Genomic DNA, 27,125 nt, shown 5'->3' with positions numbered 1-27,125 from the left:
GAATAAATAGGAGATGTGTTCGTTGTCCAGCATGAGGTTTGTAGGTTAGTGCCAAGCAAAACTGGATAGTACTGCTCTGGATTACCAATGACGTTCACGGAATCTCTTTCCCTAAAGATAGAGAGCCTTTCATTTTCGGTGACGTTCTTGATGTCTTGTTAGGAGGCAGTAGATCTCTAGTTTTTTCATTCCTGGAGGTTGGTGGTAAAGTTTCCTTCCCCCCACCCACACTCCTTTTCTGTCTGGCTTTAAGTGATCTTATCAGTTCATTTTAGCTTTGATCATTATTTCTGAACACCTACATTTCCCTGCTACATTCTGAACAGTTCACTCTTTTATCAGGTATCAGAGTAACACTGCTTCTGCTGTTCTTGAAACAATTACCAACATTCAACCCAAAGAGAGTGGAGGGGGTGTGGGAGAGACCCGGGAAGCCATCGTTTATAGATTATCTGAAGATATGCTGAGCAAACTGCCTCCTGATTACATTCCTCACGAGGTAAGCTGCACCCTCCTCCCCCTGGTGGTACAGGGCTAGCCTCATGTTCCACAAAGTCTAACATGGTCCTGGGATGATAGGTTTCAGTCCCTCCCCTCTCTGCTCATTCCTGCTTCCTTTGCAGTTCTTTTAACCTCGTGGTCTTCTCTTCCTTGCCCCTTCTCAAGCATCTTGCAAACTATGATCTGCGCTTTTCTTGGTACCTTTCTCTGCTGGCTGCCTCCTCCTCTTTCTCCACTTCTCTTTTAATCACCTGTTCTCTACCCTTCCCCCATCTCTGGATTCCTTTGCCTTTGGCTCCCTAGACATCTTACCCCCCTAGGCTGGAAACCTCTCTCCCCAAAGCCTGCTTTGTCCATTCTTTAAACTTACCCCTTGTTTTTGTCCTCTGCTCCCACCTCCCCCCCCAACCCTTCTAGTCTCTCAGTCCTTCCAGCCAGGAAAGCAAGCCATTTAAATGAATTCACTCCCAGTGTGGATGGCAATAGTTTTCTACTTCTTGAACCTCCTAATTGTTTGCTTATTAACTTAAATCATTCATTTTTTTTTTACCTCAAGACTCCTTTACAAAATGACTGAGGACCCCAAGTAGCTTTTATTTATGTGGGTTGTAACTACTGATATTTATTATATTAGGAATTTAAACTGGACATTTCAAAAATGTATATCATTTTATTATAATATAACAGTAATAAACCCTACATGTTAATATAAACAACATTTTAATTAAAAAACAAGTATGTTTTCCAAGACAAAAAAATTCATTTGAGAATAGTAGGATTGTTTTACATTTTTACAAAGCTCTTTAATGTCTTGTTTAATAGAAGGCAGGTAGATTTTCATATCTGCTTCTGTATTCAATCTGTTGTGATACCAACAAGTCATGTAGCTCTGGAAAACTTCACTGTACACTCCTGAGAGCAGAAGAGTTAAAAAGTCAAATGGTGTCTCAGTATTACTATGAAAAAGTTGAACTCTGTAGACTCCCTGAGAGGATCCAGGGCCTGCAGGGGTCCCAGGTCACACTTTGAAAACTACTGATCTAAAAAAATCTTTAATTGTGGTAAAATTTCTGGCACTTGAAAGTTCTGTGAAAGGTCCTCCAACTTGGCCTCCTTCTACATGCAAGAAGACAGGGCTCCTCTCTCCTGTTCTCAGCCTTCACTCCTCATTGCCAATGGTTGGAGAGTCCTGGATGTGGCTAAGTCAAGTTTGGCTCTTTAACCAAGAAGTAACAGGCTAATGCCTTGGTGCTGATGTAACAATGGTCTTGTGTCTACCCTGTCTTGCATCCTCACATCTGGGAAATATGAACTCGTCAGCTAGGAGCCCGTAGGCTGCTTGAGTTACAGGCTACCACCCACTGAAATGAGTACCTCCGACACCAAAAAAACAAAACGACAAAAGACAAAACAAAACAAACCAAAAAAGGACACATTTTCTTGCCTCTTAAAACAGTTCTTGTTTCTGTTATGTAAACGGGTACTGAGACATTTGGCCAAGATACTAAAATCAATTATTCACATAGAGATAGTTACAGTAAAGGGAGTAAATAAATTTTTAGATGGGAACACAATGTAAGTACATACTTTCAATGTTCATTGTAAGTGATCTTCACGAGACAGAGGAGGCATAAAAACCTGCCTTCAAAGATTTTAAAAACTAGCATGTGAAAGTGAGATAAAACTCACTAGTCACTGTGATGACTAGACTGACCACAAGGTTGGTATTACTGGAGGCGGGATGGGCAGGATCTTGGGATAATTTGAGCCATCCAGGCTTGGTCAGGGCCACTTCCCCAAATTCTCTGTTCTGCCAATATCCTAGCAGAGACTGAATGTGAGGGATGTCACTAAGTGGTTTGCTAAATGGGAAGGAGTTTGTACTGAGGCATCTAAAATGGCTTATTCTTCTAAGATCACTTACCTTTTAGTGTCCTTTATTTTATAGAAGAGAGAGATGTGTTCTTGAAAATGTGGCTGTAAAGTGAATTTTGTAAATTGAAATATAATTATATATATATAATAATTAATTAATTATATATATAATTATATATATATAATAATAATTAATTATATATATAATTATTGACTTCCATGGTAAAAACGGAGCCACATCTCTCAAGAAGAGACTACCTGGTCCCAGAAACATAATGAAAATCCTATGTAAGACTGCAGCAGATCTTTCATCCTATTAATACAAAGATAATTTTAGGCTGGAACAATAACCATCTTCAAAATAAAATCAGTACTAAGATTAGATTTTCAAGAGTTTAAGTTTTCCCTAAGCAAGTCTCTATTGCAAAATAAGTTTCTCATTTCAAACTGTAAGTAGGGCAAGGTGATTTGTTTGGGGCTGTCAGCATACTAAAAGGTACCTGGTCTATTGATGTGACATTGTAGCCAATATGCCTGGGGTTAATTTCCCACTTGTAGGGGTTGCAAAGGTATTTCCATAATTTCCTTTTTCCTTCAGTGTGAATTTCGACAGAGTAGTCACGATTTAAAGGGGGTGATATTTATGCTATTCAGCCATTGGAGGCTGAAGGGCTCGAGAGGAGAATGAGGCAGTAGAGCCTGCAAAAATGTAAGTTCCAGAATCAGGAATTTAGGAGAATGCGTGAAGGTTGGGATAGTGACTGGGTTTATGAACCTCCACCGGCATGTTTGATTGGGGTTTCAATATCATTGCTCTACCTGCCCAGATATTCCCACCCAGCTGTCAGGTTTTATATCACGGCTTCCCTGAGTTTGTGCTTCCCCTCTTCATTCCTCACTCATTAGAAGTGGCCCAGCTGCAGGAAAGCAGAGGTGTCCACTGCTGAGTGGGACACTTCAGCATCACACTAGCAAACCTGTTCTATAAAATGAGGAGGATAATATACATGAGCCTGAAAACCATCATCTCTAACATTCCATGACTCCAGAAGGGGCCATGGGCATCTCCAGCTGAGAATCCTACAGTTGACTGGCTTTCTGGTAACTCTGTGGACTGGTACATTTCTCTAAATTCTCTCCCACTTCGTATGCCTATCCTTACCCCTCGTATACCGGCATCTCTTCAATTGAGACTAGCAGAAAGTTCAGATCTCTGTGTAAGTTCTTGCCAATATTCATAGTCAATCTTTTCTTGGGTATAGGTCACTAAATTCAAATGTGTATATATATATATTGGCTTATTTTCCAATAATTGTTACATTTTATTATTCCCAGAACCAGATGCTTTTATATTGATCTCTTCAAAATGATCAATAAATGATATACCAAAAGGAACAAATAACAGGTGCTTAATGGCTCTCCTGCAAAGTCAAATATTTTCATTGATTAGATTAGGAGAGGCTCTTTTAGTCACCCTAGCCAAGGCAACAATGATCTTAGGAAATGCAACCAATCATTCATTGGTAACTGCTCTGTAAAGATTTTGGCCATATTAACTTTCTGTGACATTTCTAATAACGACTCTGTAAGCATTATGAAAAAAAAACATACCAAACTGTACTCTTACAAAGGTTGGATTGCAAGAGAATATTTAACTGACACTTAGCACTTAATCATTTTGAAAGGGAAAAAGGTACAATTTTGTTTCAGCTTTTTAAAGTACATTTCCAATTATCAACTAAGTACAATCAGTAGGAAATAAAAACCATTTTAATTGAACAGTAGTTTTTGAGGCCTGGAAAATAAGGAATTTAATGTCAAGTTTGGTTATGCAAGAGATATTTTAGAATCCATTTGGGCTAGTAGAGGTATATCCAGAGGAAGAAAAAGAATAGAGAAAGGAGAGGTCATTGGAAGAGAAGTGACAGATGATTTTAAAAAAAGAATTCCTTTCTTGTATTTTTTTCAAGGTGAAAGCTCGTTTGATAAAGATGGGACATCTTAATTCAATGAACATATTTCTTAGACAAGAAATTGACAGAATGCAAAAAGTCATCTCAATACTTCGCAGTAGCCTGAGTGACCTAAAATTGGCCATTGAAGGAACAATCATTATGAGTGAGGTGAGCTGTGATATCATTTATCATTTCCCTCTTTTGTTGGTTTTTCTCATTCTTATATTTTAACTTCTCTTTTTCAGAATTTGAGAGATGCCCTGGACAACATGTATGATGCTCGCATACCTCAGATCTGGAAAAGAGTGTCCTGGGATTCATCCACACTGGGCTTCTGGTTTACTGAACTTCTGGAGAGAAATGCTCAGTTTTCTACTTGGATATTTGAAGGGAGGCCCAACGTATTTTGGATGACTGGTTTCTTTAATCCTCAAGGTATGTGCTCATGGGAGAGTGGGCAGTGTTGGAGGATGAGGGTAGTTGTGTAGTAGCACTGTGTGATAAATACATATTAAATACAACAGTATAGAGGTACAGCTTGCTAAGTGCTGGACACATGTTTTCAGAAGTTGGAAACTACAGATGATCCTTCTGTATTTGTTGAAAATTCAATCTGGAATTTGTTCTACCATTGCATGCACAATAACAGAAGCAAACCTTTCATTGTTCTTCTCATCTACCTCAGCAAGCCTGTGTTTAGGACATGTGAAATAATAAAGTTTTGTTCATATCTTATCTTAGTTTTAAATTTTCGTGAAAATGACAAACATGAAGCATCAAAATATGCAGAAATTGTTTCTAGATTTCAGAAAATTAGACTGATTTCGAAAATGATCATGTGGCAGAAGTTTTATTGAGTGAATGTGTAGAGTCTGTCCCCACCCGCTCCTCAATTCTTTTCCCCCTGAAAAAGTACTTTGTGATTCTGCTGTATTTCTTCCTTCACTCTAGAAATGTTTACTTGGTTTCTGACCAGATGTCTAGTGACATAATAATAAACTATACACAATTTGGTAAGCTCATAAAAACTACCATGGTCAGTGTTTCAGATTTATAAAATGTGGAGTTCATAGAATTCGTAAAGTTCTGAAACATGACAACTTTTTGTTTTACTACAATAGTTTTACTTCAAGTAATTCTTTCTTTTAAAGATTTTATTAAAATTCCTGTTAGTTAACATACAGTGTAATATTAGTTTCAGATATACAATATAGTGATTCATTGTTTCCATGCATCACCCAATACTCATCACAACAAATGCACTCCTGAACTTCCATCACCTATTTCATCCATTCTCTCACCCACCTTCCCTCTGGTAGCCATCAGTTTGTTCTCTATAATTAAGAGTATGTTTCTTGGTTTGCCTCTCTCTCTCTCTCTCTCTCTCTCTCTGTATTTTTCCCTTTGCTTGTTCATTTTCTTTCTTAAATTCCACATATGGGGGCACCTGGGTGACTCAGCAGTTGGGCACCTGCCTTCAGCTCAGGGAGTGATCCCAGGTCCAGGCATTAAGTCCCACATCGGGTTCCCTGCGGGGAGCCTGCTTCTCCCTCTGCCTGTGTCTCTGCCTCTCTCTCTGTCTCTCATGAATGGATAAATAAAATATTTTTTAAAATTCCACATATGAATGGAATCAGATGGTATTTGTCTTTCTCTATTTCACTTAGCATAATACTCTAGCTCCGTCCACGTCGTTACAAAGGGTAAGATTTCATTTCTTTTATGGCTGAATAATATTCCGTTGTGTGTGTGCGTGCGTGCGCATGTGTGTATGTATATAACACCTCTTCTTTATCTATTCATCAATTGGTGGACATTTGGACTGTTTCCATACTTTGGCTGTTGTAGATAATGCTGCTGTTAAACATCGGGGTACATGTATCCCTTTGAATTAGTATTTTTGTATTATTTGAGTGGTGGTGCCATTGCAGGATCATAAAGTAGTTCTATTTTTAACTTTTTGAGAAACCTCCTTTCTCTTTTCCAGAGTGGCTGCACCAGTTTGCATTCTCACCAACAGTGCAAGAGGGTTCCCCTTTCGGCATACCTTTGCCAACATTGGTTGTTTCCTGTGTTGTTGAAGTGGCATCTGAAGTGGCATGTGAGGTGGCATCTTAGCATAGTTTTGATTTGTATGTCCCTGATGTTGAGTGACACTGAGCATCTTTTCATGTGGCTGTTGGTCTCTGTATGTCTTCTTTAGAAAAATGTCTATTCATATCTTTGACCAATTTCTTAATTGGATTATTTATCTTTTCGGTGTTGAGTTTTATAAATTATTTTTATATTTTGGATACTAAGCCTTTATAAGATATGTCATTTGCAAATATCTTCTCCCATTCTTTAGGTTGACTTTTAGTTTTGCAGACCACAAAACTTTTTTATTTTAATGTAGTTATAATAGTTTATTTTTGCTTTTGTTCCCCTTTCTCAGGAGACATAACTAGAAAGAAGTTGCTATGGCCAATGTCAAAGAGGTCACTGGCTATGTTCTCTTCTAGGATTTTTATGGTCTCATGTTTCATATTTGGGCCTTTAATCCATTTTGAACATGTTTTTGTGTATGGTATAAGAAAGTGGTCAGTTTCATTCTTTGTATGTTGCTGTCCAAGTTTTCCCAATACAATTTGTTGAAGAGATGGTCTTTTTACCATTGAATATTCTTTCCTGCTTTATTGAAGATTAAATGACCATATAATTGTGGATTCATTTCTGGGTTTCCTATTCTGTTCTATTGATCTATGTACCTATTTTTGCACCAGTACTATACTGTCTTGATCACTACAGCTTTGTAATATAACTTGAAGTCTGAAATTGTGATGCCTCTAGCTTTGCTTTTCTTTTTCAAGATAGTTTTGGCTATTTAGGGTCTTTTGTGGTTCCATGCAAATTTTAGGATTTTTTTTTCTAGTTCTATAAAAAATGCTGCTAATATCTTTATAAGGGTAGCATTAAATGTGTAGATTTCTTTGAGGAGCATAGATATTTTAACAATATTTGTTCTTCCAATCTATAATCCTGGAATGTCTTTCCAAATTTTTGTGTCATCTTCAATTTCTTTCATCAATGTTTTATAGTTTCCAGGGTACAAGTCTTTCACTTCTTTGGTTAGGTTTATTACTAGGTATCTTATTATTTTAGGTGCAATTGTAAATGGGATAGATTCCTTATTTTCTTTCTGCTGTGTTGTTATTGGTATATAGAAATGCAACATGATTCTGTACGTTGATTTTGTATCTTACAATTTTACTGACTTCATGCATGAGTTCTAGCAGTTTTTTAGTGGAGTCTTTAGGGTTTTCTATATAGAGTATCATGTCATCTGCAAATAGTGAAAGTTTGACTTTTTCCTTGGTGATTTGGATGGCTTTTATTTCTTTTTGTTATCTGACTGCTGTGGCTAGGACTTCCAGTGCTATATTGAATAAAAGTGGTGAGAGCGGACATCCCTGTCTTATTTTTTACTGTAGAAGAAAAGCTCTCAGTTTTCCCCAAATGAGGATGATATTAACTGTGGGTTTTTCATAGATGGCCTTTATTATGTTAACATATGTTCCCTCTAAACCTACTTTGTTGAAGGTTTTTATCATGAATGGATGTTGTACTTTGTCAAATGCTTTTTCCGCATCTATTGAAAAGATCGTATTATTCTTTTCTTTTACTAATGGGATATATCATATTGATTGATTTGTGAGTATTGAGTCATTTTTGTAACCCCAAAATAAATCCCACTTGATTGTGGTGAATGATTTTTTTTTAAGTATTGTTGGCTTAGGTTTGCTAGTATTTTACTGAGGATTTTTTGCATCTATGTTCATCAGAGATATTGGCTTATAGCTCTTTTTTTCCGTGGTGTCTTTATCTGGTTTTGGTATTGGAGTAATGCTGGCCTAAAAGAATAAATCTGGAAGTTTTCCTTTCTTTTCTATTTTTTAGTATAGTTTGAGAAAAACAGGTATTAACTCTTCTTTAAATGTCTGGTAGAATTTGCCTGTGAAGCCATCTGGTCCCGGACTTTTATTTGTTGGGAGGTGTTTTTGGTTACTGACTCAGTTTTTTTGCTGATTATTTGTCTGTTCAAATTTTTTTATTTCTTGCTGTTTCATTTTTGGTAATTTATATGTTTCTAGGAATTTAGCCATTTCTTCTAGGCTGTCCAATTTGTTGGCATACAATTTTTCATAATATTCTCTTCCATTTGCTTGTATTTCTGTAGTTACTTCTGCTGTTACTTCTCTTTCATTTGTGGCTGCATTAATACAATCTAAGAAGTATTCACACATACAAATTTAGGAAGCATTATTGCCAATCACACAATATGGTTGAATCTCATGAAATAATATTAAGTGAAGGAAGTGAAACAGAACACATTACAATGTGTTTTACTGCATACATCTTAATCTATATGTAATGTATGTATAACATATGATTCCATATAAAACAGGCAAAACAGATCCATGACCTGAAGGTCTCCGAATGTTCCATTTCTTGATTTAGATGTTAGTTACATGGCTCTTCTCTTGGTCAAAATTCATCAAGTAAGTGTATAGACACTTAAAATTTTTGCAGTTTTCTTTGTATAAATAATCTTTTAAAATGGTATATCTGTAATTGTTCTCTGTATATTATCTTACAAAACTATACATAGATACTATTACTTCAATAGGCTTTAGATTTATAAAGGACAGTTCCCAGATTTCACTTATCTATTTTTCTCCCAGAATTTCCATTGAATTTAGGGAGGAAACACTTCTATTATGGTTCTCAGACTGTGTGAATCTACTTACGAGTCTCTCTTTCCTCCTTACCAGCCCTCAATTTGAGTGAGTTGTCACCAGGTAATTCCTGGCTTGAGGGACTGAAGAAATAACACTTAATTTAATTAGGATTGTCTAACCATCTTCCATTTGCCAGCCCCTCTGTTAGGTGCTTTCAATAGAGAGATTTGAGACCCAATTCATCCCCTAAAGGAGCTCATAATCTGATTGGTAAGACAGGCCCATCAGCAACGTTAACATAATGTGATAAGTGTTCCATCCAGGTGAGAACTAAGTGCCACAGTAGTACAGAGAGATGAATCCTGCCAAGGCAGGGCTCCCAAAGAGCGTTATACAGGAAGCACAGCATAGGATTTTCAGGGACTTGAGAAAAGGGCATTCCAGCCAGAGACCTGAGCAAAGACACAGCATGGGGAAAGAAGGACAGCAGTGTGGCCAGAGCTCAGGAAGAGGGAGCATAGGTGGGGGGCAGTGAGGTTTGAGTTCAGAGTCTTCTGGGGGAGGTTAGGCCACATCATAAGGCAATTAGAAGTCCACAGAAATCAGAAGATAATCCCAGGAGAAGATAGGGGGTAGACTAAACTATAGAGGGCCAGAGCAATGAGACTCTTACCAAGTCCAAGGGAGAGAGCCTGGGACCTCAACCAGGTGAAGAAGAAGAGACAGATTTGATGGAGCGATTAAATGGGGGAGTCTTTGAGAGAATAGAGAGTGACAATGGTTGAGTTTGAAGGCCTGGTATAAGACAGGGAGCACTGGGAGAGGAACAGGTTGGGAGGAAAGCTTCCTCCCTTCCTTTCCTACTAAAATTGTCAGCTAGTGTTAGTAGGACATCCAGGTAGAGAGGTGTGTTGGCTGACTTGGGAGTCCAGGAGAGGGGTAAAGATCAGTGATTTTTTTAAAAGATGTGAGGTTATTGAGTGCATTTTAGATAATTCAGAAACCAAGAGAGAGGAGTTGGTTGATCCTTGGCTTTTCACAGATGCAGACAAGCTAAGTCTTGTACTTCAATGATTGCTTTTTTTCCCATTAGAAGCATGACTTAACATAGCAAAGTATTAATATGAACTTTCATTGTTCATATATATCATTGTTCATATATAATCTTTCATTGTTACTATTTGTTAAGAAGTGTTACAAACCAGAACATTTAAAGAAATACAAATACAGACATACGTTTCAGTTTTCTTGTCTTTATTTGTTAATAATACTAATCCTTTCTCTTTTCTTCATTTCTGTTTTCAGCTTAAACTTTGATTCTTTCGCTAATGGCTCTCCACGTCTTGGAAAGCCCTGGACTTATTCAAGCACGTTACCTTTATATACAAGCATACAGACATACATCCTTATCTATGACTGCTTTCCATTTGTAGCCTAGAAGAATGGAGGTCAACTTTCTCTGCATGCTAATCACTTCTCTGCTTCCTTTTCCTTCTTTTGACACAAGAGACAAATTACTTTCTGTTCCATACTACCTGACCAAATCTGGAAAACATAAAGGTTACAGCAACTTCATGCATGTTCACAGGCAGTGTGTAAGCAGATAAAGTGCTTTCCAGTTGAAAGCATCTCTGGTCATTATTTGACATCAATAATTGATTTCTCAGCCCCAAGAAAACCTTTGTGCTCCACTGGATTTTCCCATCAGTCATTGATACACATGTTCACATATTGTTTAAGATTGTCTTCTCAGGGTTCCTGAAGAATTTATTTGGCCTCTGGTTCCCACAGGTGCACCTTTCCATAGCACTATGTACACATGATTGATTCTAGTTTGCGTGTGTGTCTATGTCATAAGTGTGGACTGTGAATTATGAGCCTGACTTCAAGTGGGTATAGACCACCTTGCAAAACCTCGTAATTTGATAGCTATGCTTTACCATTTGGCATTAGGTATGATTCACAGGTGCTGCTGATGCAGAGGTTGAATGTGCTTTTTTTGGGCCTCACACCTCTATAGTAGACTGAACCATGCAGTATCATTATTCTCCAAATGTTTAACTCAGTCTGGAGCTTGATGCCAATTGGATGCCAACTTGCGTTAGTTTTTCTGTTTTCTCCTCAGTGTCTCAACAAGCCATGTCAGTATGTCATAGTAGATATCAGTGACAACTTACACACTAGTACAAACCAAGATTTTTCCAAGAATTTTGCTGAAGCAAGGGGATGGTTACTTTTTGTCCTTTTATCTTTTGTTACGGTAAAAATCATCTACAACCTCTGGCCTATGTATTTGTCTTCAGGGCAACATCATTAACTAGCATTCTCTGAATGTTTGTCTTACAAAAGCCTGACATTTGGGGGGTTAATAGAATTTTAGGATTGGAAGGGACTAGGAGATCTCTTCCAATCCCATAACAATCCTAAGCATGCGTCATAGCTACTGTTTGCTGAACCAGAGCTGACATCTGAGGGAAGCCAGGTGAACCTCAGGGTTCTAAACCCTGAATGATAGTACTTACCTGCTCTGTCCTCAAACCACGGAATGATAGGAGGACTGTGGACATCTTAGAAATGCCTCCAGATTGAGTAACAACCCATCTTCCTTGCTTTCATGTGGGAGGGGCTTAGATGAACCTGGCTTCAGTCACAACCTCATCCCTTATAATTCTAATTCTAGTTTCTGCACATTGTTATCTTCCTTACCAACTGTCTATTTTGTAATCTGGACAACCTCAACACTGCTCTCTGCAAGGCCATGAAAACTAGTGACCTCCTTGCCAACTTCATTCCCCTTAACCATACTAGGATGCCAGTTCTGGAAACTTTCACATCTTGGCTTTCATTCATTATCTTTTTTGGTTCTCCTCCTGCCTCTCCTAGGACTGCTTCTCAGTCTACTTTGTAGACTCAGGCTCTTCTCAAGCAAATTCTGCCCTTGATCCTGGTACCCACATGGGTGACATTAGCCATTCTCACAGATGCGACTACTTATCTCTACTTAGGACTGACTCATCCAAAGTCCTGGTTTAAGATTCTGACTCTTCACTTCTACCTGCCAATGTAGAATATTCCATCCTCCTGTGAACCTCACCAGTTCTATCATTTGGTCATCTTCCTTCTAAACCATCCTTATCAAGATTCTGCTATATTTGCTGTGTATCACCATCCTCCAGATCACCCAACTCTTGTGAATGGTCCTCTCACATCCAAATAGCTTGGAAGAGGGAAACCCAGAAATCCTAGTGTGGTGTTAGACAAGAGGGGAAAGTAGGAAGTGGTGACAGATGCTGCCAGAGGTCAAGTAAGATAGGTCTAAAAGTTGTCAGATGGCTTTATCAACAAGGACACTGTTGGCAATGGAAGTGTCAGTGGAGTGGAGGTGGAAGGAAGGAGTCAGACTTCAATGTGAGTGAGTGAGACAATAGGAAATGGGGATACAAAGTATAGACAAGAAGGATGATTGTCTCAAGAAATTTGGCCTTGAAGAGAAGAAGCAAGTTGGAGGAGTAGTTGTAAGAAGAAATTATTTCCTTTTTTCTTCTTCTAATGATAGGAGAGGCTTTGATCTATTCACATACAGATGGGAAGAAGCCAGGAGAGAGAGAAAGAGATAGAGATAGAGATAGAGATAGAGATAGATAGATAGAGATAGATAGAGATAGATAGAGATGGCAAAGATAACAGAGAGGGATAAGAGAAGCAAAGAGGGGATGGCTCCCAAGTGGAGGGATGCACTCCAAGCATATGGGTGTGGAGGGACACCATACCCATTATTCTAAGAGTAATAAGGGATGAATGAATGTAGATGCAATTGAGTTTGTCAGTTTGTTGGTAAGAAGTTAAGGGGTTTCCCACCTGACACCTTCTATTTTCTCCTTGAAAAAGGAGGCAAAGAGATCTCGGGAGCAAGAAGGTGTCAGAGGAGATTTTAGGAGAATGGCAGATGTTTAAGAAAGTGGGCTACTGAGAGGAACAAGGAAAGATTACTGGGTGGCTTTGAGAATCCCATCAAGTCTAGTGGCAACTGTGTAATGGCCTGACTATAATTCAGCAGCCTGAAACGGGTTCAGGGGGACTGTAAGAAGGGGGACATTTGGATTCATCTAGGATTGGAGTTTTTCTGGGCAAGTGATAAAAAGAATGGATCTAGACTACATAGGAAAGAACTGAAGGAAAGGTGGAGTTCAGGTCTTCAGAAATGGTGAGGTCAGGGAACGAAGAGGTCAAGATCCTGAATGGAGGCCAAAGAGGCCCAGGTGATGGAGGATGCTCAGGGAATAGGGGCAGGTCATATTTGGTAGAGAGGAGCATGTGGCCAAAGGGTGTGCTTGTCAGAGCTGCAGAGATTCTCATAAAGGATGGAGAAAGTACTGTGTCTTTAGGGTTAAGGAAGGCTCCAGTAAGAGGAAGATGATGAAGGGAATGTCCCTGTGAAGAGGTGGAAAAATGGGAGAGTTGATTAACCATAGACCCACTCCAGAGGGAACAATGGAAAGGTTTGGTGGGGCAAGGAAAAGAAAGCATAAAGTAGAACATAGAGAAGATAGAGTAGTTCAGGTCATTAATATTTTGGCACATGGGGGATCCCTGGGTGGCGCAGCGGTTTAGCGCCTGCCTTTAGCCCAGGGCGTGATCCTGGAGACCCGGGATCGAATCCCATGTCGGGCTCCCGGTGCATGGAGCCTGCTTCTCCCTCTGCCTATGTCTCTGCCTCTCTCTCTCTCTCCCTCTCTCTGTGACTATCATAAATAAATAAAAAATTTTAAAAAAAAGAAACGTTTTAAAAAAAATATTTTGGTACATGGGACATGGTGAATTAAGCAGACACCAGAATTAGCCCCAGTTTTCCCACATGTACTTAGGTTCTGTTGGAGCCAACTGTATCCTGGATTAACAGCATCACAGAGAAAATATATATGTCTCAGGGGGCCTGAGGAAGGAGTCCACTCATACTTCTAACAGCCTTCCTAATATTTTGCTTGTACTGTGCGGCATTTCTGCTCCTACTTGTCAAATTTGTTCTTAAAACAAATGTGGGTCAGTGACCTGTCAATAGCCTGCTGTGCAGATATTTTTACAGAACAGTGGTTCTCAGTCCTACCTCTACAATTGAATCACCTGGGAAACTTTTAATATATAGTAATGCCTGGGGCTCCAGACCAATTTTATCAGAACCTCTGGTGATGAAGCCTCTAGAGTCTGTACAATTAGTTTTCTTAAAAGCTCCCTTGGTCATTCTAATGTGTGAAGAAACTAGGCTTTAGACTTGCTACCCAGTATGTGGCCCACTAGCCAACAGAATCAGTGTCACCTGGGAGCTTGATAGAAATGGAGAATCTCAGGCCCCCACCCTACCTACCTACTGAATCATAACTTGCATTTTAATAAGAGCTCCTTCCCTTCTGAAACCTATGAACATGAAAGTTTGAGAAGCCCTGCCTTGAAACAATGCTAATGCTGGGGTCCCACCTCTAGATTCTGATTCTATTGATCTAGGATCAATAGGCCTGGGAATCAGGAGTTTTAAAGGCTGGGAATCAGGAGTTTTAAAGGCTTCCCAGATATTTCTAATTTTTAGCCAAGTTTAAGATCCCCACCTTACATCATCTGGCAAAGCATCAGGAAAGGTGCCTGGTATGTTTTTATTTGATTGGGTGGATCAACCCCATCTTTGTTTAATGATTTCTGACCTTTATTTAACTTACTAATGAACTCCATTTGCTTCTCATTTGGGGGAAAAACTGCCTGTCATACACTTGTGGCAGGAACATCATTTCTCCTCATCTTTGGAGATGCTACTGGGAAGCTTGGTAACTAATAAGACAGGAAATACTGCCCAACCAAAGGCCCATTACATAAGGACTGGTTCATTTATTAAGGAAAAAAAATTGCTGATAGGACCATCATTACAGAATACCAACCTCCTCTGATCAAATTGAGACAAGCAACCTTCCTTATTAGTTATATATATATATTTTTTGGCTTTTCTTAGGCCTTGTTTGAAATGATATTTAAAGAACTCTACAGCTTTCTTTAAGCCGACTGACTGCACAAGTCAAACAACAGTAATTAGTTTGCTGAAATGTTGGGTTACTACTATTATAGGAATTAAGACATAACAAGTGTTATTTTAGATGTGATTTTTCAAGCATAACCCCAGCTTAATAGTGAAATTTTAAAGAACAAACGTGACAAGTGTTTTAAGATTTCATTGTGTTGTATGAGTTTGAAGGGGAAAAATTAAAAAAAAAAACATCTCTTTTAGACCACATGCAACTCAGATGTTTGAATAGTCAAATCACCCATTTCCATGTGGGTGGTTAAATCTCATGAAGAACAGAAGGTTATTATTAGTGAAGACTTTCCTCCAACTTTTTGTTTCTCACTTCAGAGTCAAGCATATGAATGCATGAATCACTTTTCCACCACTGATGATTGAAATTTGGTTTAAGAATTATTAAAACTAAATTGGTGCCAAGACAAAAGTACTGCTTTACAAGTTTTTATAAAGAAAAATGTATCAATAGTCTTTTAAAATTATACAGGCTTCAGAAAACACAGATTTTGATTCCATTAGCCTTGATATTAGTCTACAAGAAAGATGGTCATTCATTTTTTTAAAATTCAATAATGAGCAATTCAGTGGATTTACTGCAGTTTGAATTCCACAAGATCATGTCTTTTTCTTCAGGAAGCCAAAACAAAACTATCAAGACTTGAAAAACTGTGTATCTTCTCCATATTCTCTGGGTGGGAATGGGGCATGGGAACAGTTCCCTACCCTCCGCTCTCAAGGCCTCAAATACATTTATTTCACATTTCCCTTTCTTAGCAGCTCAAGATAATCTGTGTTCTAGATTCCACCTACCAATATACTAAGACTGCTACCTAAACTTCAGGAGGCGTACTGTTGAAATAAACTAGACAACATCATGCACATCCCCCAGTAGGGAGAAGATAGGAGATACTCTTTCCCTAACGGCACTAGAGGTTTTCAGAGCTTTCTGACAATGGCTGGCGTCTTCAAAGCAGGTGTGTGTTACATGAGAGAGAATCCCACTCATCCATCATCGGGCACCTAGTCATTGTCCTGAATGCCATATGGAGAGAGGTTAAATATGCAACTTAGACAGAATTTAAAGTGTTAGAGAAAAATTCAATTATTCAATTTGTACAGATGGGTGGTTAAGAACAAGATTCATGTCTTGTGCATTATGGCCTTGCAGATTCATAGATCAGGGATGACTTTTAAAATATCACAAAATAGGGTCGATTGGATTCCAACTACTCTGGTTACACAGTGTCTAATATGCTACATGGAGGCACGTTTAGTGTTGAGTGATGAAAATGACATTCGTGGAGGGACTTCCAAGAAAGAACTGGATATTATCATTGTGGTCATTGTTGGTTGACAACTTCCTGGGTGTAACCTGAAACCAGCCCCCGTATGTGGTAGACGGAGAGAGACTGAAGGAAGAGGCAGGCCACTCTGGATTGGTAGGTGGCAGGTTTTATAAGTAAAGGCACTTACATAAGAGGCTTATCTTGGGTGGCCATAAGCCGAATAGATCTCTGTACCCACCTGTCGAGTGTTAAAAGTTTACATAGAGGACTTAACTGTTCAGTCATGTATACCAACCAGATGGCCTCAACAATGCATCACTATCTCAAGGCTACATCCCTCAGGCAGCTTCTGGGAGCAGGAAAGGCAAGTGGACCACACATTGTAAGGACAAGAGAGGGGATGACGAGCCTCCAGTTGCCCAGGTAAAGCTCACAGGTCAGGCAGTGGCCATGTCCTCTTGATGACCTCCCCCAACACTCTGTGATCAGCTGCTAATAATCTCATGGGCTTCCCTCTTCTGCAGTGGGACCTGAGCCATCAGCAAGGGGTTTCACTAGCAGAGACGTGGCTCTTTTGGCAGCCACCTGGCTGCACGGCAGGCAGATACCACAGCAACAGTATGGACACATGCAAGAGAAAACACAGATCAAAACAGTGATCCCAAAATTAGGCACAACTTTCTCCACCAAGAGCTCCATGGTTCCAACTACTGATTTATTAAGTCCTGTGGACTGGGAGTTGGATTACTTAGACCATCCGCTGGTGTCCTCATGTGATCTAATAAAGATGATACGTTGGCAGACACATCAGGAATGAACACATAACATTCTATTTGGATAATGGCAGAGGTGCCTCCTTACGAGGCAATAACAATGTCCAAGGCCATCCTATTTTGGAAGACAGTTTTTCTCATTAGAGATGTTTCAGTGTTTGTTAAGGACAGGCTCTGTTGGCTATCATTCAAGACTTGCTGAATGAATTTAGCAAGGGCTTCTGTGTGTGCTATAACGTCCTCCAGGCCAATGGAGAGGCAAAGACTGCACCCAAATGATCATACCAGTGGGAAACAGCACACCCACCTGGCCTTGAGGAGAGGGAAATTGGCAGTTTTAAGAACGTGAGCTGGTTGTGCATACATACCGTCCACGTTTGGCTGAGGGAGGTAGCCCTGTCAGGCATGAGATGGACTGGGAGTGGGTTAAGCCTGACCAGGACTCCCACCTTTTCCCCCCCCCCTTCAGTGGTGCAATACCATTTCAGGCATAGTGCATTTCAACAGATCTGACTTGCAGCAGGACAGTGGGATCCCAGTGAAGATTGAGTAGTTCCCCCTCACACAGGGGTGCTAACTAACACCCATACCAGCAGGACATCCCATTGCAATTTCCATTAGGTAACTCCTGTCCCAGGTGTGGTGCAGCTTGGTGTTGTCAGCAGCATAGCACGTTGATCCACAGTGAGAGCTGGGGCAATGGCTGTTCCCTGCAACTGCCATGCCTTTATGGGATTGGAGACCTTGGCAGGGGTCCCCAGTCTGGCATATGGGGAACAGGCCCTACTGATGGATCATCCAAATGTATGAAAGCCTGAGAATTCTGTAGCTCACTGGGCCAAGGTGGTTTTACCTATTACTAACTTAATCAGATGCTTTAATATTCCAGTTTTCCTTTCTACCTTCCCCCCACACACACCCTGGCTGCTCACGGGTTATAGGGGAAATGGAGCTGCCATGCAATGTCATGTGCCTTTGCCTAGTCTTGCACATTGTGATCTTTGGAATGTACCCCTGATCACTGTCTTAGTCAATGAGGGTATCCATACATGCTACTCAGTCAGACAGCTTCTCTAGTCCCCTAATGGTGGTAGTCTGCTTTGCATAGTGCCAGAGGAAAGCTTGGGTTAGACCAGATGTAGCATCTACACAAACAAAGGCATATTTTTTACATCCCTCATTCAGAGGGAAGAGCCAATATAATCAATTTTCCAATCACAGCTTCTGGGACAACATGCCGCTTACCCCCCAAATGACTCCTAAAACCTTATAGCAGCACCTGGGCCTTTAATTTTCTGTGGGTTCACTACTCATCTTCTCTCCCAGATGTTCCAGCAAAGCCTGCAGCATGTCCTGCCATAGAGGCAAGTCTTCACATGTTAACATTCTATTGTCAGTGTAATGGGCCCATTTTACTGATGTGGGGAAGGAGAACCAGGGACAGGTCGTGGATTACCATGCCATGACATATGGTGGGGCTGTGAGGGTGACCTCAAGGAAGTGCTTCAAAAGTCCATGGGAGGCAAATTTGATCCTGTGACCCAGAAGTCAGGGGTATACTGAAAAAAGCATTTGCTAAGTCCAGTGTGACATAGTAAACTCCTAAGACCATGACCAAGGTATCTAAGATGGTGGCAGTGTTGGGCACAGTCACGTATTGAATAGGGGGACACAATCGTATGCAATTTTGGAGAGGTCCACCATCATCCGCCACACGCCATCTAGCTTTTTTATCAGACATACTGTTGATGGCAATATGGGCAGGGCATGCAATATCCACTCAGGGCAGTTCTTGGACAGTTTCTCTTATCTCCTTATGCATCCCCAGCAATGTATACTGTTTGACAGCTACCACTCTTCCAGGGCTGGCAGACTTACTGGTTCCCAGTTGGCATTTTCCATCAGCACTGCTTTGATTACTGTAACCTGGAAGCAGAATTCACCAATAGGGGTTTGCAGAGTTTGAGCTTGTAGGATATCAGTGTCTAATATGTTTTCTGGTATTGGAGAGAAAAACAGCCTCACATTTTGGGGGGCAGAATGCTCGATTTGCCGGGTCAAAAGGACCTTCCTGACCATAACTGTTTGCCTTTCATAATCATTAATGACACTGAGGAGGCCAGGAAACTTCGAGGGTTACCATATGTTAGAGTACATTCAGCTCCAGTACCCACCAGAACTGCCAATTTTATTTCTGGAGGACTGGTGAGTAGTGAACTCAACATGAGTCCTCCCATCACCTCCAGTGGTGTCAACGGACGCACTCTTGGACTGCATCCAGCAGTACCCTGGGCATAAGGAGGCACCCACACTGAGTAAGACCGTATTCCTGAGGCCTCTGTTGGAGTGGGCAGGGCATCAGACATGGTAGGTGAAGATGGGGCAGGTCAAAATTATTGGTCAAATTTCAAGGCTTTTCCATAGTTTCCACAGGCTGTTGGTCTGTCTGCTCAGGTGGGGTCCTTGTAGCAATGAAGCCAAACACGTTTGCTTCTGGGCTATTATTACTGGACCATTTATAGATGATTGGGATAGCCTTTTGACTTTCTGAGTTCCTTCTCTGTCTCAGGTCTATCCCACAGCCCCTGCCGGTTCCTAGGATCTGTCAGTTTCCCCCAGATCAGCAATGAATTGCCCAACACCATAAATATCTTGCCCCACAACTAGACTTAGCATGGATATCAGCATCCTGTACCAGATGTGGGTAGAGGACAGGCTAGAGTATCTGTACCAGGACAGCCTGATACAGCCTATACCAAGACAGGCTTGAGTATCTGGACTTTCATTACTGCGGTGAATGTGGCCCTGATCATGCCCTTCAAAGACAGGAGTGTAGATGGCCTATGTCATTCCCAACTCCCTAAAAATTTTTTGTACCTCCTCTGTAGATTTCCAGGGCTCCATCTTCCCAGAGAAATCGCCTTCATTGGGCCAAGCCTCCATGCAGGTTAGAACAGTCCTATCTAGATGGGAATGTGTGCCTTGAACCAGCCTTCCCCACCGAGCACCATGCTGGCACTGCTGGAGGAATGGTTGTGTGGTGATGCCACTCGTATTTTCTGCCACCTGCCCAGTCAGAAGAATGTCATGATGTCTTGTATCCCATAGCTGCACTAACCATGCTTGGATACTTTTTTGGCCTTTTGCTAGAACTTGGCAGCTGTATTAATATTAATAAGCTCAATTGGAGTATACGCTCTCATCATGAATGTTTTCTGAACTGGGGGCTGCCCCGCTGGCTGGGGTTGCCATTGCTGTGCTTTTGCATTCCTTTGTACTAGGGGTCAGATGGCAGGGTGTTTTGTCCATTTCGTAGTCAATGACCCACAACAACCCCCCCCTCACTTTGCTGAGCATTCTCTTTGCCACAGTGCAGTGTGCACAGTTTCTCAAAGAAGCAGTTTAAAGCAGCCAGCATTTTCCTGGTGCCCCTGCACTCCTATGGTGGTCCACAAGCATCTGACATACAGGCTACCCCTCCCCACAGAGAGGTTCATGGTCAACTCAGGATGTTTCCCTCAGATGCCTCTTTCCCAAGGCTGATTTCTCTGGTCTGCTGGCTAGCTCACCAATTATTGGTCTGTAACCTTCTTGGAAGCCTCCCTAATGAAATCTGAAACTGACCCCCTTCTGTAGAGGGCAGAGGGAGACCCAAAAAGAGGCAGGCCACTCCAGGTTGGTAGGTGGTAGGTTTAACAAGCAAGGGAATTTACACAAAAGGTTTGTCTCAGTGGCTGCAAGAGGAGTAGATCTTCCTCACACCCACCCACCAAATGTAAAGGTTTATATAGAGGCCCTCACAGGGTTCAGTCATGTACACCATCCAGATGGTCTCAAAAATCATGTCACTATCTCCAGGCTATGTTCTTGAGCAACTTCTGGGAGTGGGGGAAGCAGAGGGCTCCAGGTTCCAAGGACAGGAGAGGGAGTGAAGAGTGTCTGATTGCCTGGTGAACTCACAGGTGAACTGGTGGTCACATCTTCTTGATGACCTCCCTCCCCTTGCAGTCAAACACCACTGACAGGCAAAAACATAAAATGTTTGTTTTACTACTAGAGTATGAATCCCCAGTATTTGACATTGAAGTCAACATAATCACATGCTGATCAGATCACTTCAAGTGACTCCACAGATAGGCGTTGACCAGTAGTTGCTTCCAGGCAAACTTGTACTATTTCTTGGCCCCTGTAGTTAGCTTTTGGTATCATAAAATCTTCCTTTACTATCAGGCACTCTCAGTTTTGTGAAACTATAGCTTTATAAGAATCACCTATAAATGCCCTACAATCAGCTACTCGAAAAGCCCTACAATCAGCTACTCTGGTGGATTGACCTTTTGGATTAATGCAAAGGCTCTTCTTTAGCACCCAAATCCTGTTTTAGAGAGCACTTTGAGTACACTTTATATGATGCAAATATAACCAAATCATTTGCCTACTCTAAATATTCAGTGGCTTCCCACTAGCCACCAAATCAAGTCCAAACCCTGATCCTAAAAATTCCTGCCTCTACTTTTGTTCCAACCTTATCTGCTAACATTGCCTCACCTTTTGCCTCCGTGTTTTTGCACATGCTCTTCCTCTAACTAGAATTGTCCCACCTGGCAAACTCCTGTGTATCTTGCAAGAGTCACCTTCAACTTTATCATCTTGATTCAGCCTTCCTTGTGCTGTCTTCCTGAGTGGTTTATTTTGTCCACACCTCTGCTCATAACAACATTGTATTATATATCCTGCCTTACTCCATATTTCTTCTAGACTGAGCTCCTCAAGTAGGATCCATGAATGGCCTTTTCATCTTTGTGGTCATCCCATCTAGAGCAGTGCCTGGTAAACAGCGGCCACTCCTGAGAGTTTTAACAAAGAATTAATTAATTAATTAATTAATTAATGTGTGCCTTCCCAGCTATCTAATTTAATAACCAGGAAGGGACTTGGGAACCAGAAGAACTTGATTCTGGCTCATTAAGCCAGACTAGAGGACTGTTCTTTCTTTCCAGTTTTAAGGGATAGTAACTCAGTACACTGCTTTATTATGCAACTTTTTCTTTTCCCTCTATTCTCAGTCAAACTTAATGAAATATTCTCACTTACATGCTGCTTTGTGCATAATAGTTCTCAGATCTCACTGGGAGTAGCGGGGGCATACATACTCCAAAAAATTGACTCATGATTATGAGTAAAGAGCCTCATGATTTTCACTATTAGCATGGGAGCCAAATATAATATAGAGGTCACAGATAAATCTTCCTAAGGTTTTTAAGTCCATTTGAAGTTTAGGGTAGAGTTTTTAACATAACTACTACTCTCCAAGACTTCTCTTATTGAATTGAACAGCATGGTTTGCAAATATTAAATGTAAAGAAAGACCACAATATGTGAAACCATGTATTGCCTTAAAATAACTGTATTATGCACATTAAAACACATAGCTTTCCTTTCCGCTATGATTGCTTTGTTTGATCAAATTAAAAGTTGGGTTTTCCATTTTGGCATTATGCCTTGTTTCCTTAGCCGAAATGAAATTGTTGCATGATAGCAAATAGAAGCTTGATAATGGTTTGATTCAAGTTTTCATTGGAATGCTGATCTCAGGATATTTACCATTCCAGTCTTGTTCCTAAATAGTGTGTTTTCAAATACAGACTATGATCTAGACGTTGATTACAATTTTTAGACACTTGCATAGTTGAAACCCAGGAGAGAATTTCAAACCAAGGTTTTGTCTGAGGCAGAAAGGGTGCTACTTTCCTGCTGTCAGCCAGCAAGGAGTACTTAGTTCACTGAAGGTCCCTATAGAAACAAAACACAGAAAGAAATGTGCCCTTGAGGATCAATCTCAACTCCTCCTGAGTGGGCAGAAATTGGGAGATTGGTAAACAACTAACACTTGGCCCTGGCCCCTTATTGTTTCTCAAGTAGACTGCAACAAGCCATCAGAATCATCTTTTTTATTTTTTTTTAAGGCTTCCTCACAGCAATGAGGCAAGAAGTGACCCGCGCCCACAAAGGCTGGGCCCTAGACTCTGTGACCATCCACAACGAAGTTCTACGGCAGACCAAGGAGGAGATCGCATCACCCCCTGCGGTAGGCACTACTGGGCTATAAGCAGGGACAGTTCTGAAACCAGGGTTGAAAGTTCAAACTCTACTTAAAACTGACCTATGAGTGCCGCGGTTAAGTGCATTGGCTTTGTAGCTGGGGTTTCCTAGGTCCTAACCAGGAGACTTCAATGCCAAAGCCTCCTCCATTTTGTCAGAGTGCAAATTAATGGCAAGCACTGGAACTCCCCAGAGAGCATTTCTTTATAATTTCAAGTTGCACTTGTGTAACTCATGAGCAGGAGCTGGAGACTGCTCACAGACTGGACAGGTATCGGGGGCAGTAGAGACCAACAGTACCGGCAGTCCTGAGCTCTGGGGCCAGTCCCAGCTGCGCCCCCCCCACTAGCTGTGGCACCCTGGATGGAGGGATACCCAGAGCGGGGAAGAGCAGGGCCCCTCAAGGTAAGCAGATGCCCCTGGGAGCCACTGCCTGGGAACTTACCTGCTCTGTCAACTTGGGAAAGTTCTTTAACTTCCTCAACTACCTCATCTGTGAAATAAGGGTGATAATTTCACCTCATCAAAGATGATAGTGAGAATTAACTGGAATCATTTAGGATCCCACCGAGGTCCTCAAGATATCTTAGTCTCATTTTCCCTTTCTCTGATTTTCATTCCTTCAATTTTCAAGGAAGAGGACGGGGCCAGATGAATTCCAAGTTCTGGCCCTTTCTGCCACTTAACAGCAAGAGTTGCTTTTCTTCCAGTGTCCAGTAGTGCAGTCTTCATTTCTGTCTGCCACCCCCACCAGAAGCACACTTAACCTCCATACTTCCACCAGAAGTCTCCATTCAAGACTACCCTAGGCTATTTCAATCACCCCCCTCAAAATTCTTCCGGCGCATTCCCATCATGCAATTCAAAAGTCACTTCTACATTTGTAGGTATTTGTTAGAGTAGCACCCCATTTCCTCGCGCCAAGATAGGTACTCATTTCCTAAGGCTGTTGAGACAAACCACAGAAATGTATTTCCTCAGAGGTCAGGCCAGAAGTCTGAAATCAAGGTATTGGCAGAGTTGGGTTTTTTCTGATGGCTCAGGGTGGGGGGAATCTGTTCCAGGTCTCTCTCTCTAGCTTCTGATGGTTACAGGCAGTCCTTGGTGTTCCTTGGCTTATAGCTGTGTCAATCCAGGCTTTGCTTCCATTGTCACATGGCCTTCTTCTCTATATGTATCTCTGTGTGTCCCCTCCTCTTCTTACAAGATCACCAGTCATTATTTTATTCTGTTTTTAAGATTTTATTTACTTATTCATGAGATACACACAGAGAGAGGCAGAGACATAGGCAGTGGGAAAAGCAAGCTCCCTACCAGGAGCCTGATGTGGGACTCGATCCCAGGACACCGGGATCACCACCTGAGCCAAAAGCAGATGCTCAACCACTGAGCTACCCAGGTGCCCCATATTGGGTTTAAAAGGCACTTTAATCCAATGTGACCTTAGCTGATTACATCTGCAAAAGCCATATTTCCACATGGTCACATTCAGAGGTTCTAAGTGGACATGAATAGGGGTGGGGGAGCACTATTCAGTCCACTACACCTCTAACTGTGTAAAGTTACACAGTAAAGTTTGTAAAGTTCTGAAATGAAAAGGAACCTAAAAGGTTACAGTTTCCTGTTGGATGATACCTAAATGATCGTGTCATTCATGTAGTAATTGTCACCCACTGGCAATAATGGTAATCATATGTCCTGATTTCCGGGATTGCCCGTGGTTTTACTGTCAAACCCTGTACTGCAGGTTTTGGTTCAAAAAATACGGTCCTCATACCCTTAGCTCACATGAGGGGATTCCAGGAAACACTTTGCAATTAATCTCACTCTCTTTTATTATAATCTACATTTTCTTCCCCTCCCCTACTCCTCACTGGAAAGGAAAAATGGTCACCATCTTCTACATAGATATATCTTATGGGCTTACATGATTATCAGAGTCTCCCTGTGATTCCCTTTAGTCTTTCTTTTCTAACTGAATATGTTCTATGGCTCCCCATGGCCTACAAGGTAAAGTTCAGACTCTTCAGTTTGGCATCTCGACTCTTCCACAGTTAAGCCCTAATTTATTTTATAACCACTGCTAAATAAAATGCTTGGGCTTTCCTACCCATCCTACCTATCTTTGTACTATTGTTCCTGCCTGGCTGCCTACCTTCTGTCCTCTGTCTTCCCCCAAAGCAGCCCACCCTGCAAAGCCATCTCCTCCACAAAGACCCCCAAGTACTCCCGCCCAGGGTGGCCTTTCACTTAGTCTCAGTGCGGGTCACCAGGAAGCCCCTCTAACAAATGTGTGCTGGTATTCAATTTGTGTTTTCCCCCCGATTTAATGATGAATGCCTCAAGGGCAGGGTCCCTTTGTGTAAAAGAGGGACAGGGGATGACAGCCAGCTACTGCTGAACCCCCCACACTTGGTCCCTATCAATAGATGCCCGCTCTAGCTCTACCACACCTGTCCTCTGGGGGCGCTCTGACTCTCCTGCTCGCCGTCCGCTGAGATGGTTAGAGCTGCAGGTTGGCTTGGCTGGTACAGGCTGAGATCCCGTGTGTCTCCCAGCTCCAAGTCCCATTCTTTGTTATGCCCCTACACCGACTCTGAGACTTACCTCCTTGTAGAAGTGACTTGGTTCTGCTGGCCAAGTCTGTTGTCCCCAGCAGGCTACCCCTACGCTCAAACAAGACATAACGGGAACATTTCTACAGCCCTCATGGCTTCAATATAGGCCACAGGGGATAATTGGGCTCAGTATTTCACTCGTGCAATGTGCCCAGGGGTGTTTTGTTCTTTTGGTGGCATTTTAAGACTGGTGTGTGTCTTCTTTCTAAACCAAAGACCTTTATTACAGTAATGGATGTCCATCTCACAACACCCAGTTTTTCAAAGATTCTATCACCTTATGCTTGACTCTCCAGGAAGGTGTGTATATTTATGGGCTCTATATGGATGGAGCAGGCTGGGACAGACGGAATGGGAAACTCACAGAACCTACCCCCAAGGTGCTTTTCACGCAGCTGCCTGTCCTGCACATCTTCGCCATTAATTCCACCGCGCCCAAGGACCCCAAGCTCTATGTGTGTCCTATTTACAAGAAACCGAGGCGTACTGACTTGACCTTCATCACTGTGGTGTATTTGCGAACAGTTTTGTCCCCAGATCACTGGATCCTGAGAGGAGTAGCTCTTTTGTGCGACATCAAGTAAATTTATTTCTGCTTGCTGAGGGATTACTAAAGCCATGTAGCCAGCCAGTGCTATTGAGAGACTTGGTGATGTGTGTCTTATCTCCCGGGCAATTGCTTGACGATTCCTTTAAAATTAAAAAGTTGATATTCTACAATCACTTGTGTATCTGTTTTCCCTCATATCAATATTTTAAAAAACAATTTTAAAGTAATGCATTTTATTCCAGGAAATCACATTCCATTCTAATTATTGGCTTAGATAAAGTCCTATCTTCACGTTAGAACATTGGAAGATTTTTGAATTTTTTAGAAATCTAAAACAAAGATTAATTTGTTGCATTCTAAAAAGGGTCTAATAGATGCAAGCCTTTCTCTCAAATGAAAACCACATTTCCCTGAACTAAAATCTACCCGTGTACGTGTCTGTGCTCATGTGCTGTCCTTTACTTGTTTGGGTTTGGCCTCGTCTCCATGCTTGTGAAATGAAAGCTGGAGGGGTTCAGTCAGTACTACCCCTTAGGAGTTACAGCTGTGTGGTGTGATGCATTTGAGACAGCAAATCCACAGGGATGGCTGCTCTTGTCATTTATTTTAATTATATGTAATATTATTTTATTTCTTAAGTGCTTTTGAAGCCCAGAGATCTCGGAGTCTGCGTCTCCTACTGGCCC

The 27,125-nt window shown here is 41.3% G+C and overlaps 1 protein-coding gene across 1 annotated transcript in view; it reads left to right on the top strand.

Moving 5' to 3' along the window:
* Positions 1–26,478, top strand: part of DNAH8 (dynein axonemal heavy chain 8) — a 340,697-nt gene extending 314,219 nt beyond the window's left edge. The window contains exons 83-87 of the mRNA XM_041748133.1: positions 343–499; positions 4,347–4,499; positions 4,577–4,766; positions 23,136–23,257; positions 26,186–26,478. Of these exons, the coding sequence (XP_041604067.1) occupies positions 343–499; positions 4,347–4,499; positions 4,577–4,766; positions 23,136–23,257; positions 26,186–26,473 (910 nt within the window). The 3' untranslated portion in view covers positions 26,474–26,478. The remainder of the gene's footprint in view (positions 1–342; positions 500–4,346; positions 4,500–4,576; positions 4,767–23,135; positions 23,258–26,185) is intronic.
* The last annotated feature ends 647 nt before the right edge of the window (positions 26,479–27,125 follow it).

The sequence above is a fragment of the Vulpes lagopus genome, chromosome 1 (assembly GCF_018345385.1).
Source record: "Vulpes lagopus strain Blue_001 chromosome 1, ASM1834538v1, whole genome shotgun sequence".
NCBI lineage: Eukaryota > Metazoa > Chordata > Mammalia > Carnivora > Canidae > Vulpes > Vulpes lagopus.
This window is presented reverse-complemented; position numbering and strand designations above follow the sequence as displayed.